The sequence below is a fragment of the Accipiter gentilis genome, chromosome 16 (assembly GCF_929443795.1).
Source record: "Accipiter gentilis chromosome 16, bAccGen1.1, whole genome shotgun sequence".
NCBI lineage: Eukaryota > Metazoa > Chordata > Aves > Accipitriformes > Accipitridae > Astur > Astur gentilis.
In genome coordinates, this window is record NC_064895.1 from 2573349 (window position 1) to 2589432 (window position 16084).

The window sequence follows — 16084 nt, forward strand, 5'->3', positions numbered from 1 at the left end:
CTGCCTCTATATTGAAAGTCACTTTGTTTTCAAGTCTTTGGGGAGAGCAAGCCCAGCAGTGGGGAGCAGGGTTGCTTAAGAGGGAACGCGAGGGTCTGTGGTCTCAACACCCCTCCTGGTTTCTATCGTAAATGGGTGAAGGGACACGTTCTGCTTTCACGTACACTGGCCTAAATCTAAGTCCTGCACCTACTCTGCATTTGTACCAGAGCACTGGAGCAAAAGGGAACCCTGGGAAGCTGCAAGCTGAGCTCTAACGATGACACCCATTAATGGGAAGGCTGATTACCGGTTGATAAGCAGTGCTGGGCTTCCAGTCGGCTGGGTGAGGCTTTATGCAGAGGAATTAATTGGACTTAGAGAGGCATCTCTCCCAAGCCAATAAGTAGTGCTGGGGGTGAGTTTTCCCCTGATGGGAAAGTGGTAAGCGTGGGTCTTTGGATGGTGTTAATAGGCTTCGTGCTGGCAGCAGGAGGTGGTGCTCAACCTCTTCTGCTCCGAGTGAGCTGGATGCTGCCGTGACTTAGCTCCGATAGCTCTTCTTGGTAGTGCTTTTCGATACAAACCTCATGCTTGAGCTGCTTCCCATGCCAGAGCTGAATCCCCTGGCCAGGCAGCTCCCGCTGCCGGAGCTGGCACCGCTTCCCCCCATGCTGAGCCTGTTGCTGAAGCCTGAGCCCAGCATGTTCCCACCTCCGTAGCTGCTCCCAGATGAGACCACGGCTGTGATGGGAAACCATGGGCAGAGGGTTAGTTTGTTTGGAATAGTATGAAGGAATTTCAACCTTTAGATTCACACATTCATGTTTTTTCTTGGACAGTCTACCACTGCCTGTATTTCACACAACTTACTCTCTGGCTTTTCTTCCTATCCTGTAGCAGAGCTGGCCTTAGACATCTGAGTCTCCTAGGGACAATCTCAAATCTCCTAGGGACAAAACCCTTCAAGTTCAGAGTTGGTCAAAGAATAGATGTATCAAGCTCTTTGGCCTCCCCAGTCCCGCAGAGTGCTGCAAAACCCTAAGTATACTCCATTTTTGTGCTGGTAACTACTAGCTGCGTAGCTCGTTTTCATCGTCTTATCCTCAGTTTCAGGTACATTTAAGGAATAACTCAATGAATACTCAATCTATTGCTTATGAGCCAGACTACTTACAAATATTCACCGCACCAACGCCTTCTCCAGCCAGTCTGGAAGAAAGAGAGGACAGAGAAGTAAGGGCTTGTTATTTAGGACAATTTCAAGCAACAGTTTGGCACCAGGGACATTGGATAACAGAATGGTCTGGAGTGTTATGGTGTGATGATGAGCATCCGATAGGAATTGAAATAACACCTGTAACTGCGTAGGGTACGAGTGTGTTTTCTCTGCAGCTTTTTGCAGCCCTTCCCTCTCTTGTTGGAAGGCAGATGTGAGAACATCTGTGGGTTTGGACATTATTTTGTTTGCAGGGGGAGGCACCCACCTGCTCTCCTCGCCCTCCAGCAGCTTTCTGTAGGTCGCGATCTCGATGTCCAGGGCCAGCTTGACGTTCATGAGCTCCTGGTATTCACGGAGCTGCCGGGCCAGGTCTGCCTTGGCTTTCTGCAGAGCATCTTCCAGGCCAGCCAGTTTTGCCCTGGCATCCTTGACGGCCATCTCCCCACGCTGCTCAGCATCTGCAATGGCCGTCTGCAAACTGGCACACTGCAAGAAGTAGAAATAGGTTTGGTGACTGCTCAGTGGGTTCAGACCCTGATTTCCAGGCGTTCTTGCAAGGGTACAGCAAGGTAGTGGAGATGCCCCCGTGTTTGGAGGGCTCCTGTGCTCCGTACCTGTTTCTTTACACTATCAATTTCCGAGTGGAGCCGCTGGATCGTGCGGTTCATCTCCGAGATCTCCATCTTGGTGTTGTGGAGGTCATCCCCATGCTGGCCAGCCGTGAGCTGCAGTTCCTCATACTGAGATGGGCAGGGAGATGAGACACCAGGGCACAGTCAGATCTGGGCCGGAGCTTGAACTCATTGGTAGAGGCTGACCGTGCTCTGATCCTCTCTTGACTGGATCTCCTGTCTCTTTCTGTACTCAATCCAAGCTCTTCCTCATGAGCTTTAGCATATTTCCTTCCTACCTCTATCTCCTTATGCTCCTCTGTCTCTTGTTGTTAAAATGGCATTTTACTATCAACTAAATGAATCCTATCCAAATTGACTTGATTTTACACCCTGCTCCTCTGTCCTCTCTGCTTGCACTCTCCAGTATAAAATAGTCTTTGGGAAACGCTAAACAAAAAATTTCCTAGCTCACCTGGTTGATTTTCACATCCTCACCTTGCTTTGGTACCAGGACTCAGCCTCTGCCCGGCTCCGGTTAGCGATGTCTTCGTACTGCGCTCTGACCTCTGCAATGATGCTGTTCAGGTCCAGGCTGCGGTTGTTGTCCATGGATAGGACCACAGAGGTGTCTGAGATCTGTGACTGCATCTGAGACAGCTCCTGTAAGTCAAACAAATTTGTTCTCAGTCCCAAATGTTTCACTGTTACGCTTGTCCCAGAGATGATGCGTGGTAGAGGGGTAAGATCGGGGAGGAACTGCAGCTCTGAAGAGCTCTCTCAGGCTGGCTCAATCCTGTTGGTACCAGGAAAATAAGGAAATCACAGAACTGGGAAACGTGGGAGATTCTTACTGCTTCATAGAGGGCTCGCAGGAAGTTAATCTCATCTGTCAGTGCATCCACCTTGGCCCCCAGGTCCACCTTGTTCATATAGGCAGCATCCGCGTCCTGGAATTGCAACAACAGGGGTAGCGAACGAAACCTTGCCTATCTGCATCCTTGTACAAAGACCAGTTGTCATTTAATGCAAACCTTTGGTGACAAACTAGAACTGAAGACTTCCTTGACCTCTGTGCCTTTAAACAGAGCCAAAAGTGACCTGGTTTCTTCCCTCTACCTTCTTTTTTGGAGGAGGGGGGGATAACAGTGTCCATAGATCTAAGCAATTTTTTACATGCAGAAGCCACTGAATTTCTCTTTTTCTTGCCAGCGTGCAGACAGATATTTTCGACAATGCTTTAAATAGTGGAAGTTTCTTATTGTGTCTCTTGCAAGTGGGACCAAGGGGGCTGTGGGGGGTGGGATTGGATACAGAGAGGCTGCAGAAGCAGCAGAGCATCTAGTGGAGTGACTACAAGGTATGGATGACCCAGATCTCATCTGGTACCTGGGGGACCAGGACTCACCTGAATTTTTTATGAGGGGCCTGAAACAAGAACGAGCTATTGCCAGGGACTGACACACTGGCACAACTGGGTGTTTCTGCTTCTAGGAGGGATGACTACACGTTTGCTAAGTGCTTTGCCCAGCTTGGCACTGCCGGATAAAAAGGGTTATTTGCATTCAAATGCGTTTTGCCTTTAAAAAGTGTGTCCCTTCTTTGTTGTTGGTGCCTCACCTTCTTGAGCAAAACAAAGTCATTCTCTGCAGTCGTGCGCTTGTTGATCTCCTCTTCATACCTGTTGGGAAGGGGGGATGAGCATCCCTTTAAGGCTTCCATACTGCAACCCACCCCATCCACCACGGGCATGTGGAAATCCCTCCTCCACACATTCGTTATAGGGTGCTTGTGGAGACACTAAAGAGTCTGTTCCCAGGGGCATTGACCACCTATGCGTGGATGTTTGGAGGAAACAACAAAAATAGCTATCTAACAATGCTAGATCCTTGCTATGACAGTGCATATATTATACGTAGCATTATTAGATATATGTATCTCACTGATTATGATAGAAAGACAGCACCCTTGGGCTAGGTGGTGGGAGGAGGCCATCTAGAAAAGCTGCAGGCCTTCATTAAAGGCACGTTTTATCCTCCCAGGAGTTTTTGCTGTGAATGGGAGCCTTGTACTCTCTAAATTTTCTCAGGCCGGGAGGGCTGGGTGGAGCCGTAGCTGAGCTCATCGCCACCACACCTGGGTTAGTCAGAAGAGCTGGGATCTCTGACGCCATCTCCCGCGGTGGCTTCGGGAGGGCTGGGGATGGCCGGGGAGGAGGGAGGATGATGGCCTGGGCAAGGAAAGCCAAGGTCTGGATCATCAGCAGCACGCAGTCCCACTCTTGGGAAAGGATAAAAACCAGCAATAGCCATGGACTGATGCCCAGCTCAAATGAAATGATTAAATGAGGGAGATGAAAGACAGGAGTTCAAAGGAAGGAATCTGTGCAGCTAATAAGACGTTAGCCTTTCATGACCCTTTCATGGGGGAAGATTTCTTCACATCAGGAATATCCAACCCTTAAAATCATTTCCATTAAGCAAAGTCCTAGCCTGTATATAGATTTGTGGGTCTCTGAGCTCTTAGCCACATAGAAGAGGAAAACTAATTTGGCATATGTCTAATTTCTAATTGCCATATGGATTAGTATTTGACTCAGAAGAGCAAACCATTAGGACAAATACTTTGGGATCCACAAAGTTTAAAATAAATAAAGGTAAGAAGAACCAATTCCTAGGAAATGGGGACAGAAGTAGTGACGTCCTTTTGGTAGGTGTAGGCATTGTTGCCACAATGCAACATGATGCTCCTGGCCCAGCAACGCGTATGATGTAACTGAGTGTTTGCCCAAAGATTCCCTGATCTGAAGCCAGAAGGAATATTTGACACTTTGTCAGATGAGGCAGAGTATTAAAGTCTGAACCTCTTCTATGATGTGACCTTTGGTTGTCAAAGGATTTCTCATCTGAAGTCATGGCGCACCCAAGGGTCTTCTCTCAGCTAAGGAATCTCTGTTGCTGCTCCAGACTGTGCTAATGTTAGACATTGCTTTTCAAAATTTAAAATGGCTTTCACCATGGACCTGTGATGAAAATAGGAGGAGGACACTCTCTGACCCAGTTAATCAATAGCAGTATTGTGCTTATTGCTGGAATTCATCTCAAGTCAGCTACCTGGAACTTGCTATTTTGGCTAAGCTCTGTTCTTTGAGGTTTCTTCGGTAGCTGATGGAGAAGGATATTTATCTCAGGAATGTCATTTGTCCCATCCTAAAATGAATGAAGGAAATCCAGATGGCTGATTTGTAGCAGACCCTGACACCTTACCTGGCCAAACTGACACAGGACAGAAATTTTTCTCTGTTAAATGTTTCTTTTCTGAAGGCACAGAGAATCATAAAAAAGAAGTCTCAAAGTAGACCATGGATGACGATTTCTCTTCCCCAAAGCAGTCATTTCCATTCCAATGCTACTTTGGGGCTAGAGGCACTGTTGGTAAAGGTGACAGAAAATGTCAGAGACGTGGTCTCCCAAGAAAGGGAGAGCAGAGAGCTTTTGGCAGAATGTGCGTGTCCTTGTTTTGAATTGCAGCCTGCACCAAGCTCTCATCTCTTGTTTTTCTGGTTCCAGATTGACAATTTAAAAGCTCCTTACTTATTCACATCCATTAAGCAGTGCATCCCTTGTGGGCATGGTAGCAGACACTAACTCTTGATAGATGTTTTTCCAAAGTGCAAAGACTGGGTGAGAGAGGGAACACCTCCTCCTAACATCCTAAAGAGTTAATGAGCTGAGCTGAAACCCTCGTCCAAGATTTCAGTGACTTTCCATGGGCTGGAAGCTAACTTTCAGAAGTGCTAAAACTATTCAATACATTGATATGAATTATATATGATTATAACAATTTTTTTTAAAAAAAGAACAACACAGAAACACACACTTAAAATTAATCTTTCTTTTTAGACAATTTTTCTCTTCTGGAAGGGAACCCACATCAGTAAGAAATGTGAGTGTTCAGAGTGCTCAATAGTCTTGTTAAGATTCAGGTTTCATCCTGGTCTGTATTAAAATGATTACACAGGAGCTGAAACCATTTGGAAAGCTTCAGCTCTGGACAGACTAAGCTTTTGAGAAGGTGCTCCCAAACTCCTGTGGATGTCTGACCATCTGAGCCTTTTGCAACATTTTAAAAGTTCACCTGTCCCTACAAAACAAATACATGTGTCTTGCAACAGGTAAAGTGCTGTTGCTGACATTTATACAGCAGCTAAAGTGAGGGCAACCCGAGTCACTTTAGTCCTTTCTGAGGTCTCACAATTTTGGGGTTGCCTTGGGTCTTTTAACTCACCCAGGAAGAAGATAGAGTCAAGAAAAACTGGACAGGTTTCTTTCTGTGTGTTGCTTACCTGATCGTGAAGTCTTCAACAGCATCCTGCATAGCCTTCAGCTCTGAGCTGAGCCGCAGCCTATCCCCTCCTAGAGCCTCAAGCTGTCTCCTCATGTTGCTGATGTATGCGTCAAACATAGGTTCAAGGTTATTTTTTACAACTTTTTGGTCTTTCAAGAGGCTCCATTTGGTCTCCAGTACTTTATTTTGTTGCTCCAGGAACCGCACCTGAAACCCATCAGAAAAATTTAAATCATTTGGGATCATCAACTCAAAACTTGCCTCACTTTTCATGAGATGGGGGCTTTAATGTGAGGGATTTGGGGTTTTTCTTTTATGTAATTTAAAGTGGGCTTTAGATGAGCATGTCATCAAAAGTTCATTGGTAGGAAGATTTGCAAACCAGGAGCAATATTCAACTGCAAAGAAACCTGAAAAAATAATTTGCACCATATCCAGACTGTGTATAGAGCTCTGACAAAATGAGCTGTGTAGACAGTCTGGATATGGAGGTAACAAGCTGAACAAAGTCCTTAATTCTGTGCATTAAGGGTTTAGAAGTAAATTTATAATGTTGAGAGCAATCCTGATCCTAGTCTACAGGCAATGACAAACATGCCAGGCAGGATGAAGTGGAACATGTCTTACCTTGTCGATGAAAGAGGCAAATTTATTGTTGAGGGATTTGATCTGGTCCTTCTCCTCCTGCCGCACTCTCTGCATGTTGGGGTCAATCTCCAAGTTAAGAGGTACCAAGAGGTGTTGGTTGACCATGACCTCTTGAATACCTCCAGGGCCATATCCTCCTCCAAACCCAAACCCAGCGCCACCAACTCTATATGCCAACCCGCCATGACCTGACCCATAACTGTATCCTGGTCTAGCAGAACAATACCCTCCGCTCATGGAAATCCTCTTGCTTGCCCCTAGATTGTGAAGGCTCCTGCTGCCAAAACCACCACTGATCCGTCCCATGCCTCCACCACTGCTACGGGACACGGACATGGAGGTGAAGCTGCTTCGGTTAACAGGCATAGCGGCAGAAGCAGTACTGAAACTCTTAGTGAGTCCTCCTGACCTAATGCCGACTGACGTCTGTGCAGTCATTCGCTGGTGGTGAGAGCAGAGGACAATGAGGTGAGATGGCAGATGAGTAGAAATCTTTGGGAGTTTGGATCAGGAGTCCCCTCTGCCTTTTATCCTTTTGGAGAGCTGGGCTTGTCCGCAGAGGACCGCAGCTCACTTGACTGAGCTAATTGGTTTGGTATGCTGGCACGTGGCCACCTTTCCCAACCCGTTAATCACCAGACTCGCTAATCCAATGGGCTGGCAATCTTCAGGCTCATAAAACTCACCAATTTTCTAACCTGTATTTTTCAGAGTGGGGATTACTGGTGGGAAAAAATTATATTTACATCCAAAGTTCCCCTGGTTAATGGTGTCAGTGGCCATTTAGTTTAAAGCTGATGGGACTGAAGTTGCCACAAGAGGGAATCTAGAGATGTTGAAAATGCTAGTTTGATGTGCTTTGCTAAACAGAAAACTGACTTTGCTCCTCGATTACCAGCCATCTTTGGGTAGGAGCAACCTGTCCTGATCTAGGCAAGAAGTTAGATGTCTTGGTCTGCACTCCTCATCTTTGCAGGCAACACTTCATCTGCACAGAGGTACTTCTGGTAAAGGTGATAATGTGGGACACACCTGTGCCTTTCTGTTGGCTATAAAGGGAGCCTGGATGCTTTGTTTAGCCAAAATGCTAAATGATGAGATAGCTAAAAGCACATGGTCCCCCAGAGAGAAAACAGCCTGACTTGTAAAAGTCCAGGTCATCAAATGACCGTGATGCTGGGCAGTATTTAAATAACAAACCAAATACCAGTTCTGCTGGTGTCAGTGGAAATATGGTCCAGAGATGCCAGAGAAAGATGGGCAGGTGTTGAAGAGGACGAGCTATTTCCTTTTCAGTAGTGTGTTATGGTGCTTAGATCTATAGGATTAATGAAAAGCTGGGGTTTATTATATCACCTTCTCTTTAGGCTAGGAGTCAGCATGCACTTAATGTGTGTCACGTTTACCTCTAGTGCTTTAGTTGCTTGGCAGTGCTTTGTCAGAGACTGAACCAGCACAATCTGCTGCAGTAATCTCAGCCCATTTGGTGCTTTGTAGTTTGTCTCTCCTTACTGCTGTTCAGGAGATCAGAGAAGGGGAACCAAACCTTCCTTACCCTCAGGGTCTTTAACTATCTCACAGCCTATGCGTGGGGACGTTATTTTTCCCAAAGAGGATGAGTTTGGGGGTTTAATGGGTCTTTTCTAATTATGGTAATGGCAGTGACAGCATTTTATTAGCCCCTGCGGCTAGTGCATGTACAGAACAGCATGAGCTGAAGTACTTGCTTTCTTGGGAAAAACCAGATTTATATCCCTACATGACTCATCACATAAAACCTTGGAAGATTACAGGGGTTTTGGCATGATCAAGGTGGGATGAAAATGCTGAGATGCTGTAATGTAGAAATTAAGATAGAAGGATGTTTTCTCTAGTGCCTACTAGGAACAGTAGATATTTCCCCATCCTGTGGAAGATACTGATGCTAAAAAACTTTGCTCATGCAAATGGGAATGGAACATCCAGCTGCTCTGTTCCTGTTGGATATCAGAGGTGTCCATGGAGTTGTAGTGAGTGCAGAGGAAGGAAAGGTCTGAACTCTTGTGTGTGTGACTTTTGTTTACCTTCGACTCTGCTCTGCTATGTCAAGCACTCTCTTCTCCAAGGTCCTGTAAAGTAATTGGTCTTCAAAGGAGGATGCGACAGAATTAATTTCATGTGCCTTTTATTAGACAAACACTGGGAAATGGGGATTTCAGAGAGTTGAACAACAAACAGGAGCATGGCATGTTTTATATAAATAAAGACAGATAGCTTTGACTTCCAAATCTTTTGCAAGTAAAAGGGTCAGGATTGTACGCAACACGAGAGGAAACTTGGCACACGCTAGCTAACAGTGCTGATGTCTGACTTTAATAGCATCTCTTGGTTGAAGAGGTGCTGGAGACATACTTCGTGCTGGAACTGCTTCCACCAACCGCGCATGACCCGGCTGTGCCTTGTCCGCTTCCAGAGCTGAAGCCCATTCCTCCAGCACAGACTCCACCTCCAACACCGCTGCTGCCTCCAAAGCTGAGACAGTTTCCACTTCCATATCCTGTTCCTACGGTGGTTCTGGTCACGGCTGCAAGAGGAAAACACCCTCTTTAGATGTATCCACAAACAGTGGGCTCTAAGCGGCAGGGAGACAAATGTAAAAGTTGCCAAACTATCTTTAAAAGTTACTTACAGATATTCACTGCACCAGCACCTTCTCCAGAGAGCCTGTTAGGGAGCAAAATGAGCCAGTAAGAATTCAAGAGGAACCCATGAACAGGAACTGGTTGAAAAGGGAGGAGAATTTCCTTGGAATATATTTGGTAGAAGTTGGAAAGTTTGCATGAAAGGCTACCATCTTCCCAAATAGCTCATCTTCATAGGCAATTCTTGCCTTTAAACAGATTTCAGGTCTTCTGAATGTGGGAAGTCTAAACCTGACAAGGGTCCGCGACTCCATTGCACCTCTGGAAATTGGGATATAAAATTGGACGCACCTGCACTCCTCACCCTCCAGCAGCTTCCTATAGGTCGCAATCTCGATGTCCAGGGCCAGCTTGACGTTCATGAGCTCCTGGTACTCGCGGAGCTGCCGGGCAAGGTCTGTCTTGGCCTTCTGCAGAGCTGCTTCCAGCTCAGCCAGTTTTGTCCTGGCATCCTTGACGGCCATCTCCCCACGCTGCTCAGCATCCGCAATGGCTGTCTGCAAACTGGCACACTGTGGAGGAAAAACAGTGGTTGCATTCCTTCTCTAGAGTATAGACCATTTCTTTGTACCCTGAGGTCATGATGCCAGGTCTAGATGCAGATGACTTTGGGTTAACATCTATAGGTGTGATCTTAATGATCATTGAATTGACCTATGTTCTGAGCCAGGTCACAACCTGGATTTAATCTAACCCCACACTCCTTAACATCTTCTTAGGTTTACTAATATTGTATTAAGTTACTCTTAGTGATGTTACTGCACTGAGAGAAATGCTGTCGTATTCATTCCTGATCCAGCAGAACTCACAGAGATGCATCTATTTGTATTCCCTGGAGTTGGCTGGACAGCCAAGAGGTTAGACCGCAGCAAGAGTTAAGTCTTAGGCATTTATGCTGCCCTTTACCTGTTTCTTCACACTGTCGATTTCAGACCGCAGGCGCTGGACATGACGGTTGAGCTCAGAGATCTCCTGCTTGGTGTTACGGAGGTCGTCCCCGTGCCTGCCTGCTGTAGCCTGCAGTTCTTCATACTGTCAGATAGAGAGGAACAACCAGTCAAGGTAAAATGTATTGGGTTTAGAGCCAAGCAGAGTGTGGGTATGTGGGTGTTTGCACTCCAAAGTATGTGTATGTTCTCAGTCCCAAATTAGCACTTCCAAACTTTATAGGATTATTAAATCTGAAGACATCCTGTGTCATAAAAATCACAGTGGGACACTCCTCCCCGAGGGGATTTGGGGGAGGGAGTTTGGTTTTCCCATTGCAGAAGCCTTCCTAGGCACTCACCCTGGACTGGTACCAAGACTCAGCCTCCGCCCGGCTCCGGTTAGCAATGTCCTCGTACTGCGCTTTGACCTCTGCAATGATGCTGTCCATGTCCAGGCTGCGGTTGTTGTCCATGGTCAGGATGACAGAGGTGTCGGAGATCTGGGTCTGCATCTGAGACAGTTCCTGCAAAAGCAGCGGGTGTTTTGGTGAGTTGCAGGTGTGAGACACGAATGTTGCTCCAAGAAAGGAAACCCCCCGGGTTAGAGGGTAGACCTGGGTGGACAAAGTGACTTTTCCAGGACAGTTTCAGGCAGGATTAAGCCAGCAGGTGAAATGGAAAAAGCATTGAATTATTTAGTGCAACAGAGTGGAAAATAAACAGTCTGGAGCCTCTGAAGTGGGAAAGGAAGGCAAGAACATAGGAAACTGGGAGAATGATGTAAATGCTGGTGCTTACGGCTTCATAGAGGGCTCTGAGGAAATCTATCTCCTCCATAAGGGAGTCCAGCCTGGCTTGCAGCTCTGTCTTGTTCATGTAGGCAGTGTCTACCTCCTGGAAGAGGAAACGCATCACAAAAATAAAGTGGTTTTTGGAGAAGCATAGGAAAAGCTGGAGAATGTGTTTCTTGCTATGCTCCTGCACCTACCTTCTTCAGGATCACAAATTCATTCTCGACAGCTGTGTGCTTGTTGATCTCCTCTTCGTATCTGTGGGATTGAAATGGAGGGTTGGTCTAGGCTTGTGCAAAAATTATTTCATATTTTCAGGACCAGCCGCTTTTTGTGTGTGTGTGTGTGTATGTGTGTGTACAGTTTTCTACCTTGGTCTCTTAGCCCTGCCTGTGACTTTCAGCCATGGGGAATTGAGGTTGAATATGTCTCATATTAAACTTAACCTGGGCCTTACTTGCAAGATTATATCAGCAAAAAGGCTGCCTTTCCTTGTTTGATTGCACAGGTGCATCAGAGAGCTGGTATCTGTTGCAGCCCCCCCTGCTCTCCAGGCAGATCACAAATGGATAGGCTTACTTGTTCTTGAAGTCCTCAGCAAGGCTTTGCACCTTGTTCAGCTCCCCTTCCAAGTTCTCCTTGTCTGTCAGCAAGCTGTTCAGCTGTCTCCTGAGGTTGTTGATGTAGGTCTCAAAGAGGGGCTCAATGTTGTTTCTGACTGTTTTGTTCCCCTGTTCTTGCAGAAGGGCCCACTTGGTCTCCAGGACCTTGTTCTGTTGTTCAAGGAATCGGACCTGGATAGAGCAAGGAGATGTTTCAGAAACAGTGATTTTAGGATGGTTTTCCTTAGAGAGGCAAGGTACAATCCTGCAAGGATTCGCTTGCTGAAAGGTGGGAGCTCTCAGCCCTTGGGGAACAGCTGACAGTTTAGACAAGCAAGCAAGCATTGCACATCTGATGTTAACCTTCCTGCTCTCTTTGCAAACTCTGCTTCCTTACATCCTACATCACCATTTTCCCCTGATGGCTGGTCTCATCTCAGCTTTAATGAAAGGGGTGAATGGTCTCAAAGCTGGAACCCCTCAGGCTTTATTCCCAGGCTGCTGATGTTAGAAATGGAACTACAAGAGCAGCAAAATTGTTAATAAAGGTATAACTTGCCCTTGTTTATGCTTCCCCACTGAAGAATCAACACAGCATAACCAAGAAATCTTATGTCTCACCTTGTCGATGAAGGAGGCAAATTTATTGTTGAGGGTTTGGATCTGATCCTTCTCATCCTTACGGATACTCTGGATGTTGGGGTCAATCTCCAGGTTGAGAGGTTTCAGAAGGCTCTGGTTGACTGAGACTTCATGGATGCCCCCAGCTGGGATAGCAGGGAATCCAGGGCCACCCATGCCACCTCCAAACCCAAAGGCACCACCAACTGCACCACCAAAACCACAGGAGATCCCAGTGCCAGCACCAAAACCTGCAGGTCCGTAGAAGTCACCACCTCTTCCAGCTATGGAGATCCTCTTGCACCCACCAAGACTGTAGAGGCTCCTGCTTCCAAAACCTCCAGCAAATCTTCCATACCCAGTGGCAGTACTGCAGTTTCCACCTTGGGATGCAGAACGCAAGCAGAAGCTGGTGCTGCTGGCATTTGGGATGAAGGCAGAAGCAGCACTGAAGCCAGCTTTGCTCTGGTTCCTTGCAGCGCACTGGCGAGACATGGCAGCTGATGTGAGCAGGGTGAGAGCGATAGAAAGAATAAAGCGGCGAGGAAGTGGATGGAGGCAGAAGGTGAAGTTGTGCTCCCCCAGGCTGGGACTGGCCCTTTTATACCCTTACTAGCTGGGGATGGGTCTGGCGTGGTACTCATCTTACTGATTAACCGGGCTCGGCACACCCAGCAGCAAAGCAGATGGTGAGTTCACCATGAGCACAAGCACCTATGAAGCACTCACAAAGCGCAGGAGTTGCATTTTTTTTGTGCGTGATCTGGCTGTCGAAATATCTGAGAAAACACTAAATACTGCCTGCTCAACTCTTGTTCGCAGCCATGCCTTTCCCACTCCCTCCTTTCACCTCTGCAGTAGATGGTTCCCCATGTTGGGCAAGCACTCGCTCATCTCTATTTCATGGATGAGTCAATCCCTCTGTTGCGTAAAGGCACATTATTTCACGGTGTAGTGGTCCAAGGTCTGAGAAATCTGTTATTGCGGGTCTGTGTTTTCCTTCTGCTGTGGTTTTGAGTAAACCCCAGCAGGGTATCGGCACCTCAGGCCCTGACTTGTCAGAAATTCTGGACTCTTGTTCTCATGCCCAAACAAGAGCAATTTAAACCAGAACTGATACAGGAGGGAGAAAATGGTGATGGAGGGAAAGCCAGGGTGGTGATGGGGCATTAGTGGAAGTCTCAGATGATCAGCTATCAAAAACCAGCTGGGAAGTGGGAAGGACATGGAAGGTAATTTTATGAATGGTATTTTCAGACCTTTTTTTTCTGTGAAAAGCATCTATGTTTCATCCTGATTCAGACTGACAACAAATGATGAAATATCAGAATATGACCTGGGAGGGAGTTAACCATTGTCTGTGACGACACAAAACCTGAGTTGGCGATTTCTCAGGGCTTCACCTTCACAGATTTTTGGGCTGTTTCCTGAGTCATGGGGTGACCTTGTCTCTACACAGTGTGAAGCCTGTTCCCAGGCTGCCTTCCCCATGTCTGTTGTCTTCCCTCTCTGATATCTCTTACTCACAAGGAAATTCAGTGCTTGGGATCCGGACTTATGCCATTGTTCACAGACAACTCCCTTTACTCTTATTCCACATAGCACCTAGGAAAAGTCAAACAGTGCATTTCTCTGGTGAAAGACGCGTGGTGTCTTGACTCACCCTGTGCATGCTGTGTGGTAGCACTGTACGGATGGGCATTTATCCTAGAGCAGGCAAGATGCTCAAAAGTCACTCCCAGTGTCTCGTCTGGATGCCCAGGGATGGACATGCTTCTCTTGGACCCTGCAGCCCTTTGGGTTTGCCAAGGTATGTCTCTTTTGTGGATGCCCATGCCCAAGCTGAACACCTACTCATCAGAGGAGGTAGCAGCCCAACTGCAGAGTGTTGTTGGGAAGTCATAGCTTTCCCCAGCCATTAAAAAGACATGTGCAAACACCGGGGTATGGAGCAAGTGTTTGCAGATGCATCTTTCAGGTGCACCCTTGTGCTTGCCATTTCACGCGTGGAGGCTGGGCAGTCAAGTGAGTTTGACCAGAAAGTCCCAGGAGGGTAATTTGCAGATGCCTGTCATCTCTTTTTGCCTTTCAGCCATGCTTTTTTTTTTTTTTTTTTTTTTTTTCTCTCCCCCTTCTATTTTCCTCTCTATTCTTCTAATGTTCCCATTACACACCCTGGAACAAAGCTAAAATAACTGTTCTGGGAGTGTTTCAGCTACTGTGCGTTATAACAAGCAGCACTTTTTAAGAGAGCAGAGCTTCTGTGACTAAGCTACCGACTGTCCTAAAGAACTCTGTAAAAATATTATGGGTAGCAATTAGCAATCAGTTCCCTCCGTGCATTGCAAATTCGAGCCCCTGAGTGCAAGCACCATTCATTTCATTATGACTAAGGTTTTAATCTGGGCTGTGCTAGAATTAACGAGGGCTGTCCTCTCCCACTGAAATACAAGCCCCAGGTCATTGCTACATCTGTTTAACTTGTCCAGCAGGACTGGATGTAGAAGGTTACCTATGTGGTGACCAGAGCCCTGCACTGGAGCAAGGACAGCTGTACATTGGTCATGTATCCAGAGATGCGAACCTTTGCCAGGGTGTTTTTTTGTATCTTGCTTAAAAAGGGGTGCCCTGGGAGAACAAATATTGTGTCCCCAGCCTTTCCCGTGCTCGATGAAGGGCTTTGTAGTCTCTGTGTTATGACCCAGGGGTTGATGCAATGGGTGGCATCCATCTGACGTGCCTCTTGGCTATATACATTATATCCTCTTTGGTTAGAGAGTGTGTTTGGGCAGCAATGAGGAAGACTGTTACTTAACCTTGCCCAGGCTACTGTTCTGAGCAAGGATATTGCTCCTTCCCAGGAAGCTGTTGGGAGTATTTAGCAGGGAGAGGTGGTGGAGCAGAAGTGGAGACCTGCAGCAGACCAATAAGCAAGGCCACAAGTTTTTGGGAAGATTTCCTGAGGGATACAGAGAAGAACACGCAGAGTTCAGAGCATCCTAGAAAATTACGAGAAACTGCTGGTCTCAACGGAAAACCCAAATACAGTCTATTATTGAGGCACTGCCAGTTCCCCTCTATTTGCCCATCTCTGGGTATTTTCCTAAGAGTGCTTCTTTACCTGTTACTTGATCTTATTCAGATACATGGGGCGAGGGTTGGGACTTTTTTCCTAATCACATCTATTTGTTCAGCTGATCTTCCAGCAATGAGATCTGTCACTCCGTAGCTTTCAGCCAGATGATACTCTGCTTTTACTTCTCAGTTAATTTCTCCTGATTAGTCAGAACCACATCTAAAATTGCTACAGCTCTTCTGGTTTTTCTCCACCTTCTCAAAACAAGATCTTGTCTCCAACGTTTTCTAGGAATGTGAAGAAACGTTGGACCTTGAAGACTTTCACTTTCCGACAGGTATCACATTCTTGGATATTTTTTATAGCTATTGGATAAGCGATATCTAATTCAACATGTAGCATGTGAATGCACATGGACAAGATCCTCCACCTGCTTATAGTCAAAGGAGAGGGAACATCAGCATCAAGACCCCTAAAACAGTGTGGCCAGTGCTCCGAACAGAAAGGGAGAGCTTTCAACCTGCTCAGGCAGATGTTTGCACTGCTGGCACCTACGCTTAATGAGACAGCTCACGGT

General features: G+C 46.6%; 2 protein-coding genes across 2 annotated transcripts; both read right to left on the minus strand.

Annotated features, from left to right (window-relative positions):
- Positions 1 to 523: 523 nt before the first annotated feature.
- Positions 524 to 7260, minus strand: LOC126046743 (keratin, type II cytoskeletal cochleal-like). Its single transcript, XM_049819539.1, has 9 exons — positions 6787 to 7260; positions 6158 to 6366; positions 3433 to 3493; positions 2667 to 2762; positions 2311 to 2475; positions 1816 to 1941; positions 1467 to 1687; positions 1157 to 1191; positions 524 to 723 (listed from the first exon to the last, which is right to left on the minus strand). The coding sequence occupies exons 1-9, from the start codon at positions 7243 to 7245 to the stop codon at positions 524 to 526; spliced, it is 1572 nt and encodes a 523-aa protein (XP_049675496.1). The 5' UTR covers positions 7246 to 7260.
- A 1898-nt stretch (positions 7261 to 9158) lies between these two features.
- LOC126046756 (keratin, type II cytoskeletal 5-like) lies at positions 9159 to 12929 on the minus strand. The gene is made up of 9 exons (XM_049819568.1): positions 12432 to 12929; positions 11788 to 12002; positions 11406 to 11466; positions 11216 to 11311; positions 10777 to 10941; positions 10395 to 10520; positions 9780 to 10000; positions 9476 to 9510; positions 9159 to 9370 (listed from the first exon to the last, which is right to left on the minus strand). The coding sequence occupies exons 1-9, from the start codon at positions 12924 to 12926 to the stop codon at positions 9159 to 9161; spliced, it is 1626 nt and encodes a 541-aa protein (XP_049675525.1). The 5' UTR covers positions 12927 to 12929.
- Positions 12930 to 16084: the final 3155 nt, after the last annotated feature.